This window comes from Mesoplodon densirostris, chromosome X (assembly GCF_025265405.1).
Source record: "Mesoplodon densirostris isolate mMesDen1 chromosome X, mMesDen1 primary haplotype, whole genome shotgun sequence".
In the NCBI taxonomy this organism is placed as follows: domain Eukaryota; kingdom Metazoa; phylum Chordata; class Mammalia; order Artiodactyla; family Ziphiidae; genus Mesoplodon; species Mesoplodon densirostris.
The window spans coordinates 90,242,583-90,269,683 of NC_082681.1; the positions used below are offsets into that span (position 1 = coordinate 90,242,583).

Genomic DNA, 27,101 nt, shown 5'->3' on the forward strand with positions numbered 1-27,101 from the left:
CCAAAAAAATTTTCCATGCCCAGATGATTTAAATAGAAAATTATATGAATCAGTTAAAGAAGTCACACCTCTGTCAAAAATTAAAAGGAGGAAAATCTTCCCAACTCATTTGATGAGGCCAATATTAACCAGACACCAAAACTAGACAAAGACAATACCAAAAAAGCCATTATGTATCAAATCCTTCATGAATGTAAGCACAAAAATTGTTAACAAAATATTAGCAAGACAAATCTAACACTGTATAAAAAAATTATACATCATGACCAAGTGAGAGTTTTTCCAGGTTTGCAGTGTTGTTTCAACATTCAAAAAATCAATTAATGTAGTCCACAAGGGCTAAACAAGAAAAATAATGATTACATCCAGGAACAGAGAAGATTATTGACAAAATCCAACACCAATTCATGATAACAAATTTTCAGAACATTAGGGATAGTGATGAATTACCTAAGCTTGGTAAAGAACATCGACAAAAACCCTACAGCTAACTTCATACTTAATAGTGAGAGACTGAATGGTTACCACTAAGATTGGGAACAAGGAAGGGATGACCAACCTCTCCACTATTATTCAAAAAAAGGAAGTTCTAGCCCTTAAAATAAGATAAGAAAAAGAAATGAAAAACATATAGACGGGAAATGAAGAAATAAAACTGTCCATATCTGCACATGACACTGCCTACATAGAATATAGCAAGAAAACTACAAAAAAGAACCTAAACAAAAAACAAAAAAAGCAAAACAAAACAAAAAAAACACACTCCCAAGCACCCACAAAACCCCAAAGCAAAAAACAAAAATTGAGTTAAATCAGGTCTGTGGATACAAAATCAGCACTCAAAAGTCAATTGTGGCTTGGAGCCTAGGCCAGCACTTCCTGGTCAAGAGCCCTCAGAACCCTCAGAACTTAGATAGGATTGTAACTGGTCCCAGTGGCCCTGCTCCCTGCCCCACACCTTTGCCTCTGTTCCAGGGCACTGCACAGGGTGGGCGGGACAGAGCCAAGAGGGTGTGAGGGGTTCCTGCCTCTCCCTGGGGCAGTCACCTGGGGTCCAGGGCTGCTGGTCCTGTGGCGGTGACCTCATGGCACATCTGGTCGGGCCCCCAGCACCTGGGAAGCCCAGCACCAGCCAGAGCAGCTATGTCTGGGGTGGTGTCCAGAAGTGGCTGCAGGGTCATTCCTCCACATTCAGGGGGATGCAACCAGGTGGAGATGACCTGCTGGGAAAAGTATAGCTAAGAGGAAATGCACTGCCTTCCTCCACATTTGTGCCAGTGACTTGGAACTTATGCTCCGGGCATTGTGGTGTAGCAAAATGAAATGCAAGGAATCAAAAGTAAGGTAATTGAAGGCAGTGAAGTTGAAATAAAACATAAACATCATCAGAAAGACCCACTGGAGAAAGCAAAGTATGGAAAATAAAATAAAGCAGTGTTTTATCATATGTATTTCAGCAGGCCTTTTGAAATTTAGAAAACATGACTACTTTTTCTTTAGAGGACTGCTCTTTTCACTGCCACTTCAATCAAACCAACCAGCCCCTAGATGTCAGCTGTTTGCTATTCTTGATTTTACTTGGGAACATATTGTTAAATATCTTCCAACTAGGAATGAGAAGAAAAAAAACACATAACAGAATTTTACAGGTTCTTTTTGTTTGTTTGTTTTCTTTTCTTTTTTCTTGCATCTCACTAGCATTCATCTTTTATTTTTGGTAAACATTTCCATGCTATCCTACTTCCTGGAGTCTTGTACTTTTTGGCATTAGGTTTACTAAGTACCACATCTGCCGATTTAGTCAAATTATTTCCTTTACTTATGGCTTTTTCTATTATAGAGTTTTCCTGAGTTTGTACAAATTATTACCTGAATCTCTCCAAAACTGCCAAGCTTCCATTTAATCGTCAAAAATGATTTTATTTCTTCACAGTAATTTGAATTTATATTTCAGTCCTTGCTTATCTTTTGGGAGATGCAGCTATCTACCAAAGCCTGAAGGCACAGAATGTTTATTCTTTTCAATGTCCTTTCTACTTCAATGTTCAGTTACTGTCTGTCATTTTTCATGGTGATGATTTTATCTGTGGCTTTTATAACCTCTTGGTCAGAAGTCATTACCTTGGTACAGGCTATTAGGATAACTTCCTATATGAATGAGACTATCCTATATTTTCCCTTTCATTCTGCTAGTTACACTGTGAGCTCTAAACAAGTATTCCTGACCAAGCTAGTATCTGTTTTCTTGGTACCCGGTTGCCATTTGCACTACTTCAAGTAACCATCCTTTTACTTAAAGTACACATTCCAGCCTACACTGAGATGAACATTCCCTGGTTGTATTTTCTCAATAGTTTTCTCATTGCTGCAGTTTATTGGTTTGATTGCCACAAGCTTAATTTGGGAGATACCGCATTACCTGTAGATCCACTTATCAACTGGAAATGCTGCGTCATTCCACTTACAATTCATAATCTTGAGCAAACTGAAAAGCCTACACCCAAAATAATTTATTATATGCCGTTTATATTTCAATAAAGCTGGGAAAAATTAATTTGTTAATATGTTGTCATGTTAAAACTAATCAAAATTTACAACTACAATAAGAATCATACTTTTACAAACAGGAAAGAATGACAACTGAGACGTGAAAAAATGGAACTGAAGCTTCCTCTCCCCTAATTTTCATAACTTCTCAGAATGTACCTTTTGGGGCTATGATATTATTTGTTAAATAGTGATTTTAAAAGCAAAACAAAATACTTCCAGTGTTTATACCTGCTCAGTAACACTTTATATTACAAATATTAGTTTGTTATTAACACTAAAGTGAAAAGAATTAACCTTTTGGCCATGTTGATGTTTCTGTTACCCAAAACACTGCTAGTTGCAAACTGTGCTGTAAATCTGAGATTCACTGCCATCTTTAAAATATGACCTTAAATAAACATTTTTATCAAGGTTAAAAAATAATTGCATTTCTATACGCTAAAAATGATTGGAGAAAACCAAAATTAAACCCACATTACCGTTTAAAATCACTGCAAAAAAATGAAACACTTACCTATACACTTGATAAAACATATGCAGGATCCACATGATGACAATCATAACATATTGACAAATGACACTAAAGAAGACCTAAACAGAGAGACCTACCGTGTTCATGGATTGGAAGGTTCTACTAGAAAAGAGGTCAAGGCTCTCCAAACAGACTTATAGGTTTAATGTGATTCCTATCGAAATCTCAGGAAGGATGTTTTGTAGATATAGATGAATCTATTCTAAAATCTATATGGAAATTCAGAGGCCCAAGGACAGCTAAAATAATCTTGATTAAGAGTAAAGTAGGTGTTATATTAAGACTTACTACTTAACAACAGTAATCCAGACAGTGTGATACTTGCTGAGGGATAGATACACATGTGAGTGGAATAGATAGAGAGTCCAGAAATAGAACCACACAAATACACTGAATTGAGAAGGGTACAAAAGGAATCCAATGGAAGAAGGATAGCCTTTTCAATAAATGATTCTAGAGCAATCAGACATCCATAGGCTCAAGAAATGAATCTGGACCTAAACTTCACACATTATATAAAAGTTAATTCAAAATAGAATATGGATATAAAAGTAAAACATAAAACAATAAAAATATTTCAAATACATAGAAAAATCTTTGAGGTCTAGGGCTAGGAAAAGAGTTCTTAGGCTTAACACCAAAAGCATGATACATAAAAGGAAAAATGATAAATTGAACCTCATCAAAATTAAAAACTTTTGCTCTGAGAAAACTCATGTGAATATGATGAAAAGACAAGCTACAGACTGGGAGAAAATATTTGCAAGCCACATATTTGAAGAAGGATTAGTATTTAGAGTACATAAAGAATTCTTTAAAAAACAAAGTTAAAAAGTAAACCCAATAGAAAATAGACAAAAGATATGAATGGCTATTTCACTGTAGAAGATATAAAATGGCAAACACACACACACACACACACACACACACACACATGAAAATATATTACGCACCGTTAGCAACGAGAAAAGCAAATGAAAATGACAAGGAGATAGCCCTACACACTTATCGGACTGGCCAAAATAAAAACTAGTGACAATCCAAACACTGGTAAAGATGTGGATAATCTGGATTGCTTGTTCTCGTACATTTTCCATAGGAGTGTAAAATGATACCGCCACTCTGCAATACAGGTTGGCTGTTTCTTCAAAACTAATTATGCAATTTCCAGGGGTCCTAGCAATTTTATTCTCGGGCATTTACCCCAGAAAAATAAAGGTTTATGGTTACACAAAAATCTGTTATACAAATGTTCATAGCAGTGTTATTTGTAATAGCCCCAAACTAGAAACAACCCAGATGTCCTTCAACAGGTGAATGGTTAAACAAACTGTGATACATCTATTTCACAGTGTACTACTCAGAAATAAAAAAGAACAAACTCTTGATACACTCAACAACTTGGATTAATCTTCAGGGAATTATGCTGAAGGAAAAGAAGAAAAAGACAACTCCAAAGATTACATTCTGTATGATTTCATTATTGCATCATTTTTGAAATGAGGACATTTTAGAAATGTAGAACATATTTGTAGCTGCCAGGTTAAGGGGTTTCAGGTTGGTAGGGTGGGGAAATGTGTGTCATTATCGAAGAATCATAGGTGGAATCCTTGTGATGAAGGAACACTTCAGTATGTTTATTGTGGTGTTGGATACACAAACCTACACATGTGATAAGATTGTATAGCACAAAGTACACACACACACATGCACAAACGAGTACAACTGGGAAATTTGAATAAGATCAGTGGACTGCACCCATATCAATTGGTGACGTTGTACTGTAGTTTTACAAAATCTTCTCGGTATTACTTCTTCCAACTGCATGTGAATTTACAACTGTTGCAATAAAATCTCAAAATAAAAAATAGAAAGGCAAGAATCAAAGTAAAAGCAGGACCAAGTTCAAGTAGAGGTGGTGAATGTGGATTGAAAAACAGGATAATAATAAAAGGGAAGGGGACCTCCCTGGTGGTGCAGTGGTTAAGAATCCGCCTAACACACCATTGTGAATCAATTATACTCCAATAAATTTGTAAAATAATAATAATAATAATAAAATAAATTTAAAAAAGAAGAATCCGCCTGCCAATGCAGGGGACACGGGTTTGAACCCTGGTCTGGGAATATCCCACATGCCGCAGAGCAACTAAGTCCGTGTGCCACAACTGGCCACATCTACTGAGCCTGTGTTCTAGAGCCCACGAGACACAACTACTGAGCCCGTGTGCCACGACTACTGAAGCCTTGCTCCTAGAGACTGTGCTCAGCAACAGGAGAAGCCCGCGCACCGCAATGAAGAGTGGCCCCGCTCGCTGCAACTAGAGAGGGCCTGCACGCAACAACAAAGACCCAATTCAGCCAAAAATAAATAAATACATATATTTTTTTAAAAAAAGAGGGAAGGATTCTTGTAATGCATGGTGCATTTTCATAGTACTTCGCATTTAAACAGGCTTAGGTGGATAACTGTCTCTATCACTGTCTGGGTATATAATGCTGAGTGAATGAATTAACCTCTCTGATCCTCAGTTATCTCATCTGTAAATGTGAGTAGTAATATTATATTACTCCCTCTGTGAAGCTGTTCCCGACCACCCGGATTACATGGTTCTTCTCTGTGTTCTGAGAGTCCCTAGCTCACTCCTGCCACGGCTCTCATCACATTTATTTTTCAAATATTTAATTTGTGGCTGTCTGATTACTAGACTATGAGCTATTCAAACACTGTTTCCCTGCAAGAATCATCCCTGTGTCTCAAGATCCTGCCTGACCCAGTGCCTGGAGCCTGGTACCCAGCAGGTGAGTGATGGTGAAACATGCTACTCACCCAAAACACTATAGCTATTATTATAGGTTCAATTTGTTCATAAGAAATAATATATTGAAAATGAGTGAACATAGAAAGTCTCTGTTTAAATTTATGTTCATGAGAATGGGGTTGGGGGTGGTAGTGGTTGGTGATGGCTTGTATCCCCATATTTTGTCCAGAATACTCTGATACCATTGTATTCTCCACATTTTCCCCTTCATAAACCTAAATACAAAATGACTGATGAACAGAGTTGGGCTTCAATAAATACTTGTTTGGGGCTTCCCTGGTGGCGCAGTGGTTGAGAGTCCGCCTGCCGATGCAGGGGAAATGGGTTCGTGCCCCAGTCTGGGAAGATCCCACATGCCGTAGAGCGGCTGGGCCCGTGAGCCATGGCCGCTGGGCCTGTGCGTCCAGAGCCTGTGCTCCGCAACGGGAGAGGCCACAACAGTGAGAGGCCCACATACCGCAAAAAAAAAATAAAAATAAATAAATAAATAAATACTTGTTTGATGAATATAACACTGCCATCAGGTTACTTTAGTTCTTCAGTGAGTGGTTGTAGATGTCACTCGGCTTACAGCAGCATAATCAAGGACATGACCTCAGTGGTCAGTGACCTTGGATGAGTGCAGGTGAGCTCTTTCACACTCAAAACGAAACTTTGCTCTTTGTCTTGCTCCTGCTTCTTTGGCCACAACTTCTGTGTGTGTTTTCTTACAGGGTCCCCTTCCCCTGTGTCCTTTCTTTGCACTTCCACTGCTTTTCTTTTTATATGTTTGTCTGCCCCAAGTGATTGTGAGATCCCAGATGCCAAGGACTAGGATCTATTCTTCTTTCATTTCCCACTTCTAGAATATCCCTGGAACATGGTGGGCATAACTATTTGCTTACATTACAAAGAGAAATTTATCTTTGTGATGGCTCTGATAGAAAGAATACCTCATTTTTTCTGTAAATTCTAATGTAGATATTATCTGTGTAGGTCCTAGGTGCTAGAGAGACTCCTGTATTGAGTTGTGAATATGTTGTATGGCTACAACTTTGACCTTTTTTGGCCATCTCACACAGAGAGAATCACAGTTTTCAGTACCCAGAATAGCTTAGGGCCGCATATACCAGGCTTTGGTAATTTAAAATCCACCTTCACTCATAAGTAACTGCAAAACCTTTCTGCTCAGAAAAACTGTGCTTTGTTTTAGCAATGTACAATGTCATTACAGATGACTTCCCAGGTCAACCGTAGGCTTATTGAAGACAGTGACCACAATGCATTACTCTTATGTACCTCTGACATCCAGTTAAGTGGATGTAGGCACATTGTAGGTACTCAAGCAGCACCGATTGACTCACTTATCTGGGCTTTCTGTTTGTCTTTAAAAATCGACCCTTTGGAGATTCTCCTTCCAGGAATGGTGGTATGAGGAGTTTGCACAATTCATGCTCACAGAACACAAGTAAAAGCCTGGGCAAAATTATTGAAAACGACCATTTCATGGCACTGACAGACAATAACCTGAGAAGTGTTTCTTTATGAAATACTGCTACTGTGTTGGGTAAGAAGGTGACTTTGTGGCCTTTTTCCTGGGGGTGGTCTCATCCTTACACTCCAGCTCAGAAGGTAAAAATCCACACCTTTACTGTATAGAGGTGGTGTACTCAATCTGGGGATGTTGGCAGGCCAGATAGAAATTTTACAGGGAGAGTTTGGAAGTGAAGAGTCATGAAAGGGCCAAGAAGTTAAATTCTCCACCCCTCTGACTGCTAAAATATGCATGCATGTGGGAAACCGCAGGGAGCCAGGCAAAAATTGAAAGTCTGGGACAGCTTGTGAGAGGTGGATGTTGCTGTGCATTTGGATGTATTCCTCAACCCTCACACCATTTGTGAGGCAGAGAGAGATGATCTTATGGCTTGAGTAGGGTTGCAAGATTTAGCAAATAAAAATAGAGAATGCCCAGTTAAATTTGAATTTTAAAGATATTAAAATATTATTCACTGCTTATCTGAAATCCAAATTTAATGGGTCATCTGGTATATTAATCTGGCAACCCTAGTAGGATTGAACTGTATGAACATAAACCCTATCCAGATGATTGGCTGAATACAAAACTACACAGGTGAAGGGGAAACTGCCAAGTAGAAATATCACTGCCCACACAGGATGTGGGAGACAGTTTTAGCAGTATGAGCCCAGGTGAGGTCACGATAATTATCCATTACTACAAAACAAAAAAAGCCAACAACGTTCAGAAAAACAAAACAAAGTCACTAGAACATATTATCTATAACGTTCATCTTTCAAAAAATTAACTAGAATAGTGAAAAAAACTGGAAGGTATAATCCATTGTCAAGAAAATAAATGAGTCAATAGAATCTGACTGTGTGAGACTAGATTTTGAATTTAGCAGATAGCATCTTCAATGCAGTTATTACAAATATGTCAAACCAATTTAAGAAATAAATGTTTAAAAAATCAAGGAAAACAATTGTGGATCTGGGTCAAAAATCGGGAATATCAACAAAGAAATAAAAACCTATGAGAGAAAAACAATTGAAATTCTAGAGGTGCACGGTGTAATAACTGAAATGAAAAAAAAAACACTAGATTTGCTCAGGAGCATAACTGCGATGGCAAAAGAAACAATCACAATCACTTTGCTGTACACCTGAAACTGACACAACATTGTAAATCCACTATACTTCAATAAAACAAACAGACAAACAAAAGAAACAATCACAAAACTTGAAGATAGATCAATAGAAACTATTCAATCTGAAGAACGGAGATTAAAGAGTGAACAAGGCCTCAGAGATCTGTTGGAAAATATCAGACATCCCAACATATGTGCAATTGTAATACAGGAAGGACAGGAGGAACAGAAGGGGCAGAAGAGGTTTTTTGAAAAAAAATGGCCAAAAAATTCCCAAATTTGGTAAAAGGATTAAATTACTGATCAAGGAAACTAAATAACTCTAAACAGGAGAAACAAAGAAAAGCACAAGCTGAAAGCCAAAGCATGAGAGGAAAATTTGAAAGCATCAATAGAAAAATAACACATCAGAGAAACAGAAAATTGAAAAGCCTTATGAAGGAAACAAGTTTGGAATGATGAAGGAACCAAGTCTGGAATGATGAAGGAACAGTTAAAGATCAGTGTGGCTAGATTGTACTGAATGAGGGGAGAGGTTGAAGAGGTAGGCAGAAACCAGAAAGTGTAGGGTTTGGCAGGCCGCACTAAGGAGAATGGATCTCATTCAAAGGAAAATGGCAATTCCTTGTAGAATGGTGGTAGCAATAGCTGCCCTCAGGATATATTTTGAATATAGAATCAAGAGGACTTGTTGATGGATATTAGTAAAAAACAAACAATATACAACAAACCCAAGAGATCTGTTTCAGACATGTTGAGTCAACCAAACAGGGAAGTCGGGTAGGTTAGACAAGTCTGGGTCTCAAGATATACATTTGGATGGATTCCATGTTTTGATTCTTTACCACAGTTCATCTATTTTACCTACTTTTCTGATTCCTAAGGTACATACATGCTTCGTGTATTTGTCTAGAGTCTTTAGTTGTAATCAGCAGGAGAGATAGGCAGTAGTGGGCTTACTCCATGGTAGCCAGAAGCAGAATCTCCTCATGGGAGTTTAGGGAGGATAAAGCTCAATTGTAAGTTGTGTCAAGCTGGTGGTCTGAATACAGTTTGGGATTCTAGATTCTATCTGAAGTTATAAAATACTAAGATGGTGAGTGGATTATTTTAAATTAGTGTGTCCTAAAACTCACTAAATCCTTCCTAGATTCCACTGAAGGTCAGAACCTAGGAGCAGTGACTCAAACATGGGAAAAAAAGATATAATCTGAGTGAATGACTAAACCAAACCCAAAACCAGGCATTGGACAGAAGAAGTGCCTTCAGAGGCAGGCAGGTGGTACACTCTCCCCGCAGTGGGAATCAGAGATTCCTCCCCACAATGGTGAACAATGGCATGTTGTGGCTCCTGCTCCTGTTAGCTGAGAAACTTCAGACACAAGTCCTCATGCCTGGATGTTCCCCTGTGGAATGAAATGAATAGAATTGTCACACTGGCTTCATAGATACTAGAGCATGTGCATATACATTAGCTTATAGATGTGTATCTCTACTTCTCATAATGCATAATGGATTATATTGATTAACTGGTTTTCTGTAGCGTCCTCTGATAGGCACTCAGCCCAGATCACAATATTCTTCTGATGGGCAACTAGATTGGCACAGAGAACTTCTTCCTGGTGAACACCAATGATTATTACTTTAAGCCTAAAAGCAAATATAAAACATATAAATTAACAGGGACTGGAAAGCACCCTTGTGACCTCATCAGAGAAACTAGGAATTTAAGTGTCCAGCGATCCACCCATGCCTGCATGATATCATGACTCCATCTATCTATTATCCATCCAAAAACTATGCTTTGAGATCCGCTATAGGCCATGAACTGAACTACAGTCCACATGGCACTAAAAAGCTTCAGCATCATCCTATGAGGGACCCTTTGAAAGGACTTTTTCCCTAATTTTGAAATTCTGATCCTCTGTGGTCTCTTCTGGGCCCATTGCCTCCTTTGAGTTTTCTGTGACATATTTGTCTCCAGCTCACAAACAAAAGATTTCAGATGCAAACAGGCTTTTTACACATCTTTCCAGGTGGTAAATCACTGGGCTTCCTCCTACTGACCAAGAGCAAATAACTAGAAAGTCCCTAGTACCACATGACCTAAGAGCCACATATCCACGTGAACGTTGCTTTTCAACTCATATGCATCCTGGAGCAGGAAGTGCAACATCTAAAGCCGTGTTCAAAAAGGTACAATTTGGGGTTCAGTTTTTTTTTTTTTTTTGAAGCATAGGTTAAGTCTGCTGCTGTATTGAACAACCGTCTCACCATCAATTTGCTCATTCGGTTTATCACTAGGTAAATTCCAGCCTGATTTATCTGAAGAGAGGATATGTTTGCTTTTTCTGTTCCTAAGCTGTTTGGAAGAGGGCTGCACTTTCTTTTAGATGAGGTTTGTTTAGTGTAGAGTTTTCTCTAAATAAATAGTTGTAAATAATTGTAGATAAGACTCTGAACCTAATGCAACGTCAACGTAAGCCTTGGTGGACATCCACATGCCAAAAAAAAAAAAAATCTAGACACAGACTTTACAACTTTCACAAGAATTAACTTTAAATGGATCACAGGCCTAAATGTAAAATGCAAATCTATAAAACTCCTAGAAGACAACGTAGGAGAAAATCTAGGTGACTTTGGGTTGGCAATGAATGATCTTTTAAAAACAACACCAAAAGCACAACCCACAAAAGAAAAAATTGATAAATTGGACTTTGTTAAAATTAAATATTTCTGTTCTGTGAAGGACACTGTTTAGAGAATGAAGTGACAAGCCACAGGCTGGGAGAAAATATTTGTAAAAAATATGTGATAAAGGACTGGTATCCCGAAATATACAAAGAACTCTTAAAACTCAAAAATGAGGAAACAACACGATTTTAAAATGGGCAAAAGATCTGAACACACACCTCACCAAATAAGATGTACAGATGGCAAATAAGCCTACGAAATGACATTCAGTATTATGTATCATTAGGGAACTACAAATTAAGACGACAGTGAGATACCACTACACACCTATTTGAATGGCTAAATCCAACACACTGAATATATCAAATGGTGGTTGAAGATGTGGGTTAACAGGAACTCTCATTCATTGCTGGTGGCAATGCAAAATGGTACAGACACTTTGGAAGACAGTTTGGCAGTTTCTTACAACATTAAACATCCACTTACCATATGATCCAAAAGTTGTGCTCCTCGATATTTACTCAAATGAGTTTAAAATTTTGTCCACACAAGAACCTGCACATGAATGTTTATCTAGCTTTAGTCATAATTGCCAAAGCTTGGAAGTAACCAAGATGTCCTTCAGTTAGTGAATGGATAGACACTGTGGTACAGCCATACAATAATATAGTATTCAGTGATAAACAGAAATGAGCCATCATGACACAGAAACACATGGATGACCCATAAGTGCATATTACTATGTAAAAAACACTAATCTGAAAAGGTTTTACAACATATCAATGCAACTCTGACTTTCAGGAAAAGGCAAAATTACAGCAAAACGATCAGTGGTTGTCAGAGGTTTTTAGCAAGAAAGAGGCAGGGATGAATAGGAGTAGCCCAGTGGATTTTTAGGTCAGTAAAATTATACTGTATGATGCTATGATGGTGGATACATGTCATTATACATTATACATTTGTCAAAACCCAGAGAGTGCAAGTCAAAGAGTGAAACCAAATATAAAATATACACTTTAGCTAGTAATAAGGTATCAACATTGGTTCATCCCTTGTAACAGATGTACCACACTAATGCAAGATGTTCCTAATAGAGGAAACTGGTTATGGAGGTGAGGGTGGGAGGATTTGGGAATCATCTGTACTTCTTGCTCATTTTTCTGTAACTCTAAAAGAAATAAAGAAATAAAGTCTATTATTTTTTTAAATATTGAGATAAATGGTAGGCAATAATTTCAAAGGATAGGTAGTGCCTCCTCCTCCTCTCTCAAGATTTGGCTTTTGCCTCCATTCCTGCCCCGTTGCCTCCCCCTTGCGAACCTTATGCCACAGTCACTGTGCTGCTCTGGGCTGGAGGGAGTGCTCGTGAGTACACATGTTTGTGCACGCACAGGACACTGGGGAGAAGCACATCTATTGAGAATCACAATTCCATGTCTGTGCGTGGCCTCCCCCAACACATCCTGTGCCTTAGTTTCCGCTCTTTTGTTGGTTTCTTTTTCTCTTGAGTCAGATGGATTAAGCTTCAGTTTCCCTGGTAACCAACACCCGTGTTTTATCTCAGCCTCTGGTCACAGAAAGAGAGAAAGATGGAGAGAAGAATTTCCCGTTGGTCCTGGCCCTTCCAGCAGGGCTGTTGCCTGAGATGAGTGATCCAGTGAGGATGAGCAGAAGAATGTTGCCAAGACAACAGAATCCCACACTCCTGTCCAGCACTGAGGCACTTCTCCCTCCCCCTCCCTGCATGCTTGGATCTCACCTGAGAATGGGAAATGTGCTTTGGCTAAGAGTGAAGAGATAGATGCATGGTAGAGAATTTAGGGAGAGAGGTGAAATCTTGGGAGCCTTCAGAAGGGACTGGGGGAGGTGCGGGAGTCACAAAGAAAGCATTCTGTACAGCACTGCGATCTTGGGAGACAATGAAGACTATGAAAGCACAGTGGCTCTAACGTGTGGTTCTGTGATTTTCTCCAGCAGTACACAGTGTTACAACCATTTTCTGAAGCCAAGCTCCATGCCTCAGGCCTTGGAAAATGGTGCCTGTGTTGTTTGTTAAAGGAGAATGGAGCCTGACATCACTTATGGAGGGCAAGGATGGCCTTGAGGAGGCGCTGCTCACATCAGTGACAACTCTCATCTGTTACTCCACTCTGTGTGTCTGTCTGGTCCGTTCTTCCTTCTGTGCTCCCTTTTTTTTTGGGGGGGGTGTCTCTTTATGGGATGTGAAACATTGTCCTCAGTTAAAGGGGAATATGAGGCGAGGGTGCCCCAATCTTCTCAAACATGGACCGATGAGATGCTGGGCAGAGGAGGAGTTGGTGGGGATGGTGTGCTGAAATCAGACTCATTCGCACTCCTCAGATGGCATGGGGACTTTGGTTAAGTTATTCTCTCTGGCCGATCTGATCTGATCTTTATCATGAGTGCCCACTCTCTGGAGTGGATAGTAAGTGGCAAAAAAAAACCCACTGAATTTATATCTAATCTGGTAAGTGCAATCTGATGCTATCATGTGAATGGTTAGTTTAAAATAATGCTGTCCGTTTTGGTGAAATGCTCAGTCTCTCAGATTTCCACCCCACTTCCCTGCTCCTTTCCAAGGTGGGGAAGGCGTATGTATGGTTCACAAATCTCCTGGGTGATGTGGGAAGGGGTGGGGTCTATGAAATTCTTACGCTGCTCACAGTATCCTTGGTGGTTTCTGAGGGAAGGATGACTCTCCTCTCCCGGGTCCAGCTGGTGATGCTGACCTGCACCGCCCATGGGTGGGACTGATGAAACTTGCATTTTTGTCTCTCTCCTCTTGGTCGGGTCCTGGTGCTCCCTGGCCAACTCAGCCTCAGCTCACTCTGCTGGCATCTGCAGACCCCTCTGAATCTGGGTCGCATCCTCCATCCCACCCCTGCACAGGGTGTCGACTCCACAGCTTCAGCTGCAGGGTCATCTAAGCCCCTTAGACAGGTTAGGTTTCCTTCATGGTAGAACCCTTGGCTCTGGATTCAACCAATTTCCACATTCCCACTATAGGGAATGAAGGCCCTAGGGGTATCACCACCACAGCAGGAACCAGGATCAGTTCCAGAAGGCTAAATTCCTAAACTCCAGCCATCCTTTTGCCCACTTTGTAGATGATGGAATGATCCAGAAGAAATGGGGAACGTGACGAATCAGGAAAAAGGGGTGATCTTTGCAAAGACCCACTCCTCGAGAAGGAGGAAGGATATGGGATCCAGGTGAGCGGCTTGGCCTCAAATGGGATCTGGCCACTTCCTCCAGAGGGACAGCAGAGTGACAGGGCAGAAACAGGCAGTTTGGAAAGTTTGAGAAACCCCACGGGATTGCTTCAGTCTTCTCCATGAATTATTGGGGGTGGGGGCGGGGGGGAGACTGGTGGTCATTAGCACGGAAGAGGGTTGCCAGTGTGTAATGTAGTATTGCAGGTGAGAGTGAAAGTGAAAAGCAATTCTCCCCTGGTCATGGATTTAAGATAAAACAATTCCGTAAAGTTTCAGAGTTTCATCCTCAGTGCTGAGGTGCTCAGATACAGGCAGGGGGTGAGTAGGGAGGAGGGTGCAAGGAGCACAGGAGGTGTGTTTGAGGGGGACAGTTTCCAGACCTGGGTCCGCGGAGAAAGGAGGGGCCTGGCGGATGGTGTGGAAGGGTGTGTGGTCGGTGAGCTGGCGGTTTCCAGGAGGTTGGGGCTATCAATGCAGGGGCACTAGAGCGAGGGAGCAGGAGGACAGGACGTCGTCTTGGGGGTGATGAGAGGGAGGAATGCTATACACCATGTGGGCCGCGGTCTTCCTGATACCCAGGGCGTGACCGTGGGCAGGGGGATGCTCGGGTGGGGAGGAGAAGAACATCGCTGAGGTCGGAGAGGCTCCGGGGTGACCGGCTGAGCCTCGCGGGCACTGAGGTCGCCGGGGTGGATCAGAAGAGTGAGGGCTGACAGGCGCACGGTGAATGTCCCACGGGACGAGCGCGTTTACAGGCCGGGGGTGGGCGGGAGGAGAATGACCAGGGGATTGGTACCAGAACCCGCCCACCAGCGCGCAGCCCCGCCCCCTGGGCTCGCGACTTTCCGGGACTTCCTGCCCCTGTTGCTATGGTTCCGGGGGCGAGACTAAGGAAGGCTGCCGTGCCGGGAAGATTTGTCTGGGCAAAGGTGGAGTGTACCGGTCCATCTCTGGTCCTCACCATCATACCGCTCTGCTTCTTCGGCCAATATCGCCAGGGCCGCTTCGGCTGGTACTAGTATGTTCTCTGATCCTAAATATGAATGTAGGGGCCCAATTACGGACATGCTTTTGGAATTAGGAACGCAGTCACTGGACAATAAGCGGTATGTACGAACGAAGTCTGAACTGATTGCAATGGTCTTTCTCTTACCAAGTCCAGCTAACATTTCTGAAGGTTCCTTGGCATGCTCATACATCTGAAAAAAGAGCACATATTTTCTACCAAAAAAAGTTTTCTTAACAGAACTGCACACAACTTATCTGAATTAATTTATCCTGACAATTTCGTTATCATAAGGACATCGTTTGACTGGACGTGCAGTTCTTTACTAAAGTTTTCCTCCTGTAGGGCTTTGTGGAGGGCCTTGGGCCAGGGCTCAAGAGAACTTCCCTTGCAGTTCCAGCTCTACCAGCCTTTTATTTTACTCTGATTCACTTTGCTTCTTTGGGCCTGCTGTTTCCTCAGTTTTAAGAAGAGTCAGGCTAAGCTAATGGGTAGCACAGGGAGGGGGATCCAGGGGAGGGTGTGGTTAAAGAGCCTGAGTTCTCAGTGCAGTGATTCCTCTTTTTTCTCTTATTTTTTGCTGTTTTTTTTTTGTTTGTTTGCATGTTTGTTTTGTTAAGAAAGGAGTTTCTTTTACTTTAACAAAGAGTTTGAAATCATTGGTTTATGGGATCAGTACTCAGTCTCCCAGAGATGGGAGAAAGATTGAAGAGAAATGAAATTATAAAAATGGGTAGACTCAGCCATCCTTAGGGGTACCATAAACTTAAAAGTACTCTAAGTAGATGGCTTGGAAGAATGTCTGTTCAATTATAGGGTGTCTGCAAGAACTGTATTGTCAAATGCTGCAAGCTGATTACTTACTGAGAGGGGAATTGGGGCTGAAGATGTAATCTTACCAACGGTGAGGATATGGGGAGGGGGAAGGGTAAGCTGTGACAAAGTGAGAGAGTGGCATGGACATATATACACTACCAAACGTAAAATAGATAGCTAGTGAGAAGCAGCTGCATAGCACAGAGAGATCAGCTCAGTACTTTGTGACCACCTAGAGGGGTGGGATAGGGAGGGTGGGAGGGAGGGAGATGCAAGAGGGAAGAGATATGGGAAAATATGTATATGTATAACTGAGTCACTTTGTTATAAAGCAGAAACTAACACACCATTGTAAAGCAATTATACTCCAATAAAGATGTTAAAAGAAAAACATTTTTGAGAGGCCATATTTCAAGTTAGTAATCAGTCACAATCTCATGATGACAATCTAGTGAAGTAACCATTATATCGTAATAGTAGTTGCTATAGCAACAATAACTGGCTAACAGCACACTTGGAGAGTCTCTCCATTTTCTGTCCCTATACCACTTTCACAGGAGCATTAACAGTAAATAGACACAGGCAGCCACACCTGTCTTAAGTGTTATGTAGGAGGGGTTAAAAATCACTTAACCTGGAATTGTAAGTTCAGGAAATTAAGACAATGGACCTACTGAGGTAGATGTTGAAAATGTAGCTATTAAATTCTTCCTGTTCTTACTTTATTCCCAAGAGTCATTTAAAATTATGAAGCTAATGTTTAGAAATTAAATTTACAGCTTGACTTTTCAACTTAGAGTTCCTGTTTCATATTTTCCTTCTTCGTGCCAGGTGATGTGTTCTTCCGACTTTATATTATTGGAGTAGCAGATGATGACTTGTATTTTCTCTGACAAGATTTCACATATATGTATGCCACTGGCTCGCAAATTAAGGGTCCAAAAGATCAATTGTTGGGTGATATTTTCTCCTCTCTCTTGTGTTTTATTTTCAGGAAAAGAAGAATGAATCATAATAAAGAGGACAATCACCATTCTCCCCAGTCCAAAAGAAGTAAGAGACACCCTGTCTTTCAGGAGTTTCAGGATGCAGAGGTAGGAATATAGTCAGATAGCCTCTCTCTAGTTCATCCACTGCCTAAGTTACATTATCCAATTGGTGCCCTGCAATTTAAAAAAATGTATCATTCCAAGAAACCTTCAAAAATGTATTCTTACTTGATTGCAGTGGCTTTTGAGCTGGAGCCCTTAGCCATGGTATGCAGTATCTCACAGAAGGTGGTAAGGAAGCACAGAAAAAGACTTAGTGAAAATGTAATCAGGAAAAGCTAGGTCCTAGACTTTTCTCCAGTCATAGGAGCAGGGAATAATCATCTTACGCCCCTCCCTTATTTTTAGATGGATAATAAATTTTCATAAGTATAATGATGTGTTATTGGCTAGAAGGAGATTCTTAATTTCTGGCTAGGAAAAGTGAAAATGAAATTGAGGATGGGGGAGTCTGGTGATTTTGCAAAGCTTTAATGGTGCTTGAATGGAAGAGCTTGAATTTTAATAACTTGTGGCATTAGCATAGTATTGTTTTAATTGAGGTATAGTTTACTAGGAGAGGATTAAAGGAACCTTGTTAAGTCTTTATGTATGAATCCTATTAGTTAATGACTAAGTAGTGCTCACTTGTCCCTTTTGTGAGCAAAAAGTGAAATGATTATCGATCCCTGTCCTCCTCCTGGAACCTGTATGCAGGTGGTGATAGTCCCGGATCCTGGGCAGCTACTTGGATGGGTAAATTGTAGCTAGGTATAACTCATGTAACTTGCTCTCTTAGATGCTGGCCTTTTTCATTGAATATCTTTGCATGTTCAGGAGTACTGCTCTTTTCTGTTCAACCTTACATCTTTACAAATTACATCACCCCTTTTCCTGTAAATCTGTGCCCTCGTACATAAGTATAAGCCTTCTAGAAAGTACAAACACAAAGATACTAATGTTTTTTGTATTAGTCTCTCTTACTTGCCAAGACCATTCATTTTATATTTCAGATTGCCAAGTAGTAGCAAGAAATTGAGAGTGAAAAATGTGCAGATATGAACAGAATTGGCTTATCAGGAACATATCTCTGCCTTTTTCTCTTCTGTACCTGAATTGGAAAAGATTTGATATCTCAATGCTAGAATTCCAAGGGAGCATCAGAAGCGAGACGAATGAGAGAGAAACAGAACCAGGAGCCCCACCTATGTTTAAAAATTAGAATTCTATAAAATTTACTCCACCCCCTTTTTTAAGCTGGTAGGAGCTGTCTCTTTGTCAGGTCATTGTTTAAAGTAGTGTCAATTCATAAGACAACTAGACATTTGGCATAATTTTTGAAAAATGTTTTCTCTTAAGTTGACTGTAGATTTGGGTATTCACATCACCTTTAATTATACACATTCTAAGACACAGAACTGCTTTGGGAGACCTTATTTCGGATGAAACTGTCATTGAACAAAATAATGGTGGTTAGTCCTGTTTTTATAACCCATGGCAAAATGTTAACTTCTGAAATTATCCTCCATTTAAAAGATACATTCAAAAATGCAGGGACAGGGCTTCCCGGGTGGCGCAGTGGTTGAGAGTCCGCCTGCCGATGCAGGGAGCACGGGTTCGTGCCCCGGTCCGGGAGGATCCCACATGCCGCAGAGCGGCTGGGCCCGTGAGCCGTGGCCGCTGGGCCTGCACGTCTGGAGCCTGTGCTCCGCAATGGGAGAGGCCACAGCAGTGAGAGGCCCGCGTACCGAAAAAAAAGAAAGAAAAAAAAATGCAGGGACAACCCTTTCCAAAAATGGCCTAATCTGTTGCATGCATTTTACGAAACTTTGCTCATGTTGTATACCAAGCAATCCTGAGCAGTTTTATATTCCAACTGGATGTTAAAATCTAAGTTGTTTTAAAGAATTGAAGATATGCACTCATGTTTTTCTACAGATGATGGTTACCTATCAATCTTTTGTTTGTTCAAATGCCATTAACTGAGTTGAACACAAAGTGAAGTTGTTTAAATTGTTTTATACTAATATAGATTCTATTATAAATATAATTTTTGACCTGGAAAACAACTTAGAACTCAATGTCTAGTTCAACTTCATTTTATGAGAGAAACTGAGCTACAGAAAAGTATAGGTTATTTATCCCATTGACACAGAGACATGAACACACGAGTACATTTGCCTTGCTACTTTGGAAAGTAATTGTAATTCAGCAGCCAAATTGATTTGGTATCCTATGGCTCATAAGATTCTACAGTGTTTCATTGGTTTTAGAGAACATGAACAAGCCTTTCATTTCAAATGTGTTGGAACTTTGGGAGCACATACTTTAAGTGCTTGGATGGACTTGCTTAATTTAGTTTCTGCAGCTGCCTTAGAATAAACATCATATTACGATTCTAGGTATGGGATATGTACTAGGGGTGAAAATTTTATTTGTTGTTGAGGTTCACATAAATGAAAAGCTCTAAGGCATGGAGGGATGGAGTTGAGAGGGAAGCTAGGGCTTAAGAGAAAATAAAATACCAGCTTAATCTGCTTTTACAATTAAGGAGAATTACATAATTCTCTGTTGTAAATATACACATGCATTCCCATTCTGTTTTGTTGAAGATGCTCTGTAATTAATATTCCTCCTTGTCTCTTCAGATTCTATTTATTCGCTGGTTCTTTCATTAGCCTGATAAGGTGCTCTTTCTCTCTCCTAATTAATTTTCTGTCTACCTTATTCTTCTCTCAAGTTAGTGGATCGTTTCTCCCCCTTTACTTCCCAGCTGTAATCTGCTTTCACTGCCTGTTATTTCTCATCCCCTTCATGCAACTATTCACTAAAACTTGGCTCCTCAGACCCCACGTGTCCTGGGTGCTTGGGGTAAACTTAAATGTCTCTGTCATTTCCTCCATAACTCCTCCTATCCTACTTCTCACGTGTATCGCATATATGCCTTCCTTTACATTTCCACCATCCTAATTCAGGCCTGCATTGCCGCTTGCTAAATGTATTGCAGAAATTTCCTCCGTGGTCTCTGTGCTCATTTTCCTCCTACTCCGTTCATCCATTAGAATCCTCTTCCTAAATGTAGATCCGAGCATGTCTCTAGGCTCAAGTACCTATTCCGACAGACTTCTCAGCATGACATTCAAGGCCCTTGATAACCTAGCTCTACCTTCTCATGCATATTTTGTCTCCCACAAACTCCTCTCCAGGAGGCCCCAGCCACATTGTATTACTAGCTTTGTCTCCTCGAAGACTCCTCTTCACCCTGCTTGTGCTCTTGTTGTTCTCTCCCTTTGTCACACCCATCCTATTAATAGTCTCCCCATCCTCCAAGGCCCAGTTCAGATGCCATTCATTTTAAGGAGCCTCTTCTATTTCCCTGGTCCGCATTCATTGCTACATTCCTGTCACTGCAATAGCTTAACGCTGTCATCCTCAAAGAGGATGGGTTCTTGATTGGGCTTAGGAATTAGCTGTTGGTTGAGTCCCTAAGTATCCCTGGCAAAATACCTGCTTGTACATAGTAGGCACACAAGTAATTGTTTGGATAGTGGCTGGGTATCAGAACAACCTGTGCCTACCTGAGATAACCTCTCAGGATGGGGACCTGGTATGTGCATGTGAATCAAACTAACAAAAACCCCACAGGTGGTCCTGATGCCTATCTCCAAATAGAATGTGCTATGGAAAATCTCTGTTGGACTCAACTGAAACTTCTTTGGTTACAGTGTAAGCAGTCAGATTTCATTATGGCCTGAACTAATCTAAAATCCTGCCTTTTCACACAGACCTAGACCCTAGGACTTCTGTGTGGTACTTTTGTAAATGTCATTTAGTGAGAGACCCTTGGTCAGAGTCTTTTATAAATGTAATTTTATTTTGCCATGTACTTGAAATTACAAGGGTTTTTGGTTTTGCAGAGCATGGGCCTGTCCTCATTTGTCTTCCACAGGTATCAGCACTAAGCTTATATCGAATGGTTAGAGGAAAAAGAATGAGCTTTGTAACTGGTAAATAGGATAAGTATTCTGATGAGAAGTTTCTTTGAGGTATCAGGAGAGGAAAAAGAATGAGCTTTGTAACTGGTAAATAGGATAAGTATTCTGATGAGAAGTTTCTTTGAGGTATCAGGAGGATGGTGAAAAGCATTTATATTTTATGGGTCTTTCTCAATCCTGAAGCGTTTAAAATCTCATTTCTCTTCTGATGAAAGAATTTGCTCTCTTTCTAAAATCAAGTGCAGTAAGGAAAAAGCTTCTGTAGTAGGATAGCAGTTTCAAGTGTCAAAACCATACTGTATCAAGGAGAAACCTTTTCATCCCAAGCACTCTGACAATAATAGAACTCATTAAGTGGGATATCTCGTATGAAGTACGTTCAAAAGGGTGAGATGAGACAAGGCCCAGGGTTGTATAACGTAGGCTATGTTTACTAGCTAATCAGCACTACTGGCCTAGAAAATGCTAGTGGATATGACGTTTTAGATGTTCTTTAGTAGTTTAAAGGCAATCTCATTTACAGCATCACAGTCCATTTTAAGTCTTTGTTTTGAAGTTAGAAGTAACTGAATGCAAAAGCAGGAGATGTGCCTTGGTCTTGTAGTAGTGTTCTCTAGGTTACTAACTTGCAAATAAAATAGTTGTTTTCCAGAAAATAAATAAATTTCTTGTGAATGCTTTAGAAAGTGAAAATATTTTAAAAAAATAAAAAAGGCTCCAAAGTCTCAAATTTTAAATAAATAAATAAACAAACAAACATGATGTCAGGGACATCCTTCTATATCAGTATAAATACAACTATATCATCATTGTTAATGGCTGACAAAATCGCATTGTATGAATGGATGCACTATAACTTAACCACTTTCCTGCTTTTGGACATTTAATTGTTTCTGATTTTCAGCTATTAACAACAATGCTGATATTAGAAGCAGTGTCACAATGAACATTTGTACTTATGTCTCTACATGACTGGGTTTGATAACACTTTAAATGAACTAGAAATTGGAGGCAGATCTATTTTTTCTTAACAATTATTCTACAAAAATCTCTTCTAGCTTGTTAATTTTAATGTACCATTTCATAGTCTAGCATCACCTAGTGTTACACTATAGTATAAAATGGATATGTTGTCATTTGAGATGAAATTTGATTCACCAGAAACTAATTATAGTTCTTACCTTGTTTTTCAGACAGTACCTGTAACGAAAAACGATCAGGAAAGCCAACTAAGAGAAACCAAAGTGTGTGCTGTGGGTTTCTTATCCAACGTAATGCCTACTTATTTTTAAATATTCATAACTTCACTATTTTATGTCACTGGAGGTTTCAGATTTTTACCCTTGAGCTAGGAAAATCATCTTTTTGGATATTTTTTAAATTGGCCTTGACATTAAGTCCTGAAGTCAGTTTGATTGCTGTTGGTGACAACTTTCATTTCCATTGGGTCATCCTAATTCTTTCCTGGACAGTTTTTTAATGTATGTCTCTAGTTGCATAAAGATGGACATAAGCTGTCTATGAGGACCTGTGGGCAGTTTGGTGTGTGGTCTATGTCGAGAAGCTCCAAATGACCAATGAGCCATGACCATCCTTGGTTTAGGTCTTATTAATGTTAACTTTAGTAAAGATTGCATTATAAGAAATGCAATACCCGCTGTTTGAGGAAAGCATCCTAGGAACTTGTTTAGAAAACTGGGAATTTATGAAGAAAACAGTAACCATTCTGTCTCTAGACTGCTGTTCTAATCTACAGATCCTGGACTTGAGTTGCCACATTTCCTGCCTCCAGCCAGCCCTACTCGCTTCAGACTGGCCCCCACAATCTTAATTGACAAGAGCCAATTCCTCAGTACCTATCCTGTTGCTCCTGTTTGTCCTGAATTCAGTGGTTTTTGTGTACTGACAGACTCTTTGGTTTGTCTCGAGGCTGAAGTCAAGGGGAGATTCTCTGAGCAACCAAGGATCTCTCTGTTCAGTCCTGAACGGGTTTTTCCTCCAGTTGCAGGGCTTGTCCCTCTACTTTTGCTACTAAATGTATAAAGATATATAGTTATACCACCCCCTAGATTCTCTAATTGTTGAATATATTGTGCAGTGTTAAATACATTGCACCCGTAAAGCTGTCTGTCCATTTAAAAACTCTGAACAAAGGGCCAGCATATACTTGAGCTCAGTGTTTGGTGAAGTTTAAATGTAAATGAAATAAAAATAATAGTGTATCCCCCCAAAATGCAATATCAAAATTGTTAAATATTGTAGTTCAGATATGGATCCTTGTCATTACTTTCTCCCTTGAGAATCCTAACACTGTAAGGGAGGAAATTCTTGACAATGACTGTTTTCAGGAATCTTTAGTAGTTTCTCCATTATAACAATGAGCCTGAGTCATGTTAGAGTTCTATTAAAAACAGAATATTAGGTGCAAACACCCACACATACACCCCATATCACATCCATATTTGTTGAACAGCAATAAATACTAGTCTTAAAAATGCCAATAATTAACATATAACTTTCGTAAAAAGTATATCAAGTGCCTTTCAGGATCTGAGTGTAGCCTTGCATTGATATAGGAGGATCACGTATGCCCACTATCAGGGGATAGGTACGAAATCATCACTGGTTTGTATATACGGGTGCATGTATGTATGTATGCATAAATGTATGTATGTAACGATTTATTTGTTTTATTTTAGTGCGCTCCCAAAATCCATCTTATTCTTTGAGTGTACTTTTACTACATTCTGTAGCATTGATTGATGCTTTCTCTTGGAGGGTGAGAACTTACTTTTCTGATGCACATTATTAGGATAAGCTCCTGCTGCAAGCAGGAACAACGGATTTGTGAAGGGATTTGAAATTAGAAGGCCTGTGTTTGAATCCTTACTCTGCCACTTCCCAGCTACGTGACATTGTGCAAGTCAATGGATCTCAGTTTCCTCATCCATAAAATTGTGGATGTTAATCCCAACTTAATTTACGGGTTGCTGTGTTGTGAGCATAGATTGAAATATTTTAAGTGGCTCTAGTTTCTAAACCATTAAGGCTTAGTGTAGTGGTTGATGCTGCTATTCTCCAAGATGAATAAGAAAAATAGTGTAATAGCATAATACTCATCCTGTTTCTGTTTTTTATCCTCCAGTCTTCAAGCAGTGATAAAGACAGGAGCAGCAGCAGTGTTTATACCTCAGAGAGAGTAATCGGACCAGAAGGCAGCTTAAACCAGATCGTTGCTGAACCCAACATGAGTACACCTCAATCCTCATATGAGGAATATGCATTATGCCAAGGTTCTTACTCCCACATCAACCAGATCTTAAGGGAGGCACACTTCAACAGCCTACAGCGTAAAAGGACAATCTCCAGCATGATGATCTAGGAGCTCCTTCTTCCAGCCTAAAATTTGTTTATAAAAGCAATTGCACACACACAAATGGTCTGTTGGCTTTCCAGTCTATATTTTAAACAACAGGCTGATGGACAATTGTTTGACTTGGGGTTTTGCTGCACATTTGCTATTTCAAAGAGGGCTTTGAAGCAATTTTTATAGAATTTTTTTCAGGGTGGATGTCAAATCTATGAGGCAAACTCACCTTCAGGTTGAATCCATAGAATGTCCAATTCAGATTGGTTTCCAAATCTGTCAGTTAGAAACTCTAGTCAAACATCCTTTGAAAATGAAAGATCTTCAGTTTAAAAAATTAATAGGCTGGTAAAGAACATGCTGTTTTCATGAAAAAAGGTGTTACTTTATTCCAAAGTATAGATAGCTTGATTCAGTCTTGCACTGAATTGGACTGCCATACTGCCTCTCAGAAGGCAGATGTCTTATTGAAATTACTCTCAACTTGTAAGGGGCCCAATTAGTCCCAATTTAGACTATATAAGTGAAATCTCTCTAGTCACTGTCTCCACTCTTTGTATTTCTAGAAAGAATGTTTCTAAGACTCTTGTGTACTCAGATAACTTCTGTACCATTAATCCTCCGGAGTGTGCATTTCAGACTTAGTATTAAACATTGCACAATTCTGTCAGTCAATAAGTACATAACAACCTTCTGTCTTGCACATAAACCTATTTAATTATTAGTAGTTTATGTGCTCTCATTTACAATTCTACCTATTATGTCTAGAGTTAATGCTGAGAAAGGATAAGCTACCTGGCCCATTGTCTAAAGTAACAAGAGTTGTTAAACTGCTTTGGACAACCCTCCACTTTATGTTTCAGGGACCCCTTCACAGAGACTAGGGGACCAGTTTCTGTCATTGAAACTGCAAAGGTTGGTGTGGCTTACAAACAATGGCTGAGGCACAATTAGAAGAAATAGGGAGTAGTTTTTTCTATTTAGAGAGAGATGGATATGCTCCCATGTTCTTCAGTTATACTAAAGGGCTAATCAGATTTGAAGAGTGATTTCATAGACATGCCTGCTTCTTCAGTGATGAGCTGTGTTAACAAGGAGCCAGAATGTATCCAGTTATCTGTCTGCCCTGCCAAGTGCCAGAGGTACAACCTGCCACTAGATTTAAAGGAAAGGGCCCTGGTGTCTAATAAGAATCTCTTGCATGTTCACATCATTCCCTACTCACTATATTTGACAGTCCACATAGCAGAAACAAGTAGGTATAAGAATTAAAGGTAGCTCTAGGTCTTTTCTATTTGTCAAGATTTGGAAAAGACATAAAATAACAGATTGACTAAAAGAAGAATAAGATCTTTATGAAGTCACAGAACTAATATTTGAAAAGGAAAACTGTCCTAGGAAGAGGAGAAAAATCTCTCTCTCTCTCTCACACACACACACACACACACACAAGTGCGCATGCATGCCCCTCATTTACATGGTTGTTTCCTTTAGTATGGATTGGATTTTAAGGTCAGATACTGGGAGTGGAATTTTAGTATTAAGGGGGAAATGTTACAGCGCTGTTGGCCTCAAACTTATGGAGTAGGCATGGGTCAATTTGGGTCAATTTTTTTTCTCAATTGCACAGTTTGTGTAAGAATGTTTTTTTTTCTATGACTACTGTCTCCAATGTTGGAAAACCAGGTGTCTGACAAGAAGAATTTTGACTTTTTGGCTATCATTTTCTCTGTAACAAAAAGCAAACAACCAAATATTAAAGAAGACAACCTGTTTGAACTCCCAAACCACAGGTGCACACATGATTCAGAATTACCCAGGAGAATTCTGCAGACGTCAATACGTGGCATTGAATGGAAACAAAGCATATATTAAAAACGCAGTGCCATTGAAAAACCTGAGAAAGCAAATTTCCTTTCTTTCCCCACCCATTTAATGATATGAGAGATGAACCTCTCACAGTGACAAAACATTATTTTTTTTCAATGTAAGTAAAATCCTAGTCCAAGGCTGCCAGTGTAAATCTCTTATCCCAGTAAATGCCATATGTAATCTCTACCCTGTCTTCTGCAGATTGTCTAAACCTTGGCAACCTACAATATATTTCTGTTATGAGGCTACTTGACAGTGTCAGAGAATGAGCACCTTTTAAAACACTGGTTAGCTCAAGCTAGTAAGATCTTGTATTTATATATTTCTCTGCCTTTAAAACCAATATTAATACATTTTGTCATTCAGTGCCCAATCAACTATTTAAAAGGGGAGCCAACCGAGTCATTTGGTGAAAGATGGGGAAGACGAACAGGGATGAACCTCTTGCTGTTTGCATGGACTTGGGCTTTGGGGGGGGGCACTTCTGTTTGACCCAGCCTTTGCAGTGCTTGTCATGCTCAGTAGAAGAAATGAAAAC

General features: G+C 39.8%; 1 protein-coding gene and 1 pseudogene across 4 annotated transcripts; both read left to right on the plus strand.

Moving 5' to 3' along the window:
- The first annotated feature begins 1,481 nt into the window (after positions 1-1,481).
- Positions 1,482-14,602, plus strand: LOC132481690 (probable G-protein coupled receptor 160; annotated as a pseudogene).
- A 770-nt stretch (positions 14,603-15,372) lies between these two features.
- Positions 15,373-26,290, plus strand: VCF2 (VCP nuclear cofactor family member 2). 4 transcript variants are annotated; one of them, XM_060087113.1, is made up of 4 exons: positions 15,373-15,585; positions 17,296-17,395; positions 22,518-22,595; positions 24,470-26,290. In XM_060087113.1, the coding sequence occupies exons 1-4, from the start codon at positions 15,500-15,502 to the stop codon at positions 24,704-24,706; spliced, it is 501 nt and encodes a 166-aa protein (XP_059943096.1). In that variant the 5' UTR covers positions 15,373-15,499; the 3' UTR covers positions 24,707-26,290. The 4 variants fall into 4 exon arrangements, with proteins under 4 accessions (XP_059943096.1, XP_059943097.1, XP_059943098.1 ...); XM_060087114.1 differs by having other exon boundaries at positions 22,518-22,577; XM_060087115.1 differs by having other exon boundaries at positions 22,518-22,568.
- The last annotated feature ends 811 nt before the right edge of the window (positions 26,291-27,101 follow it).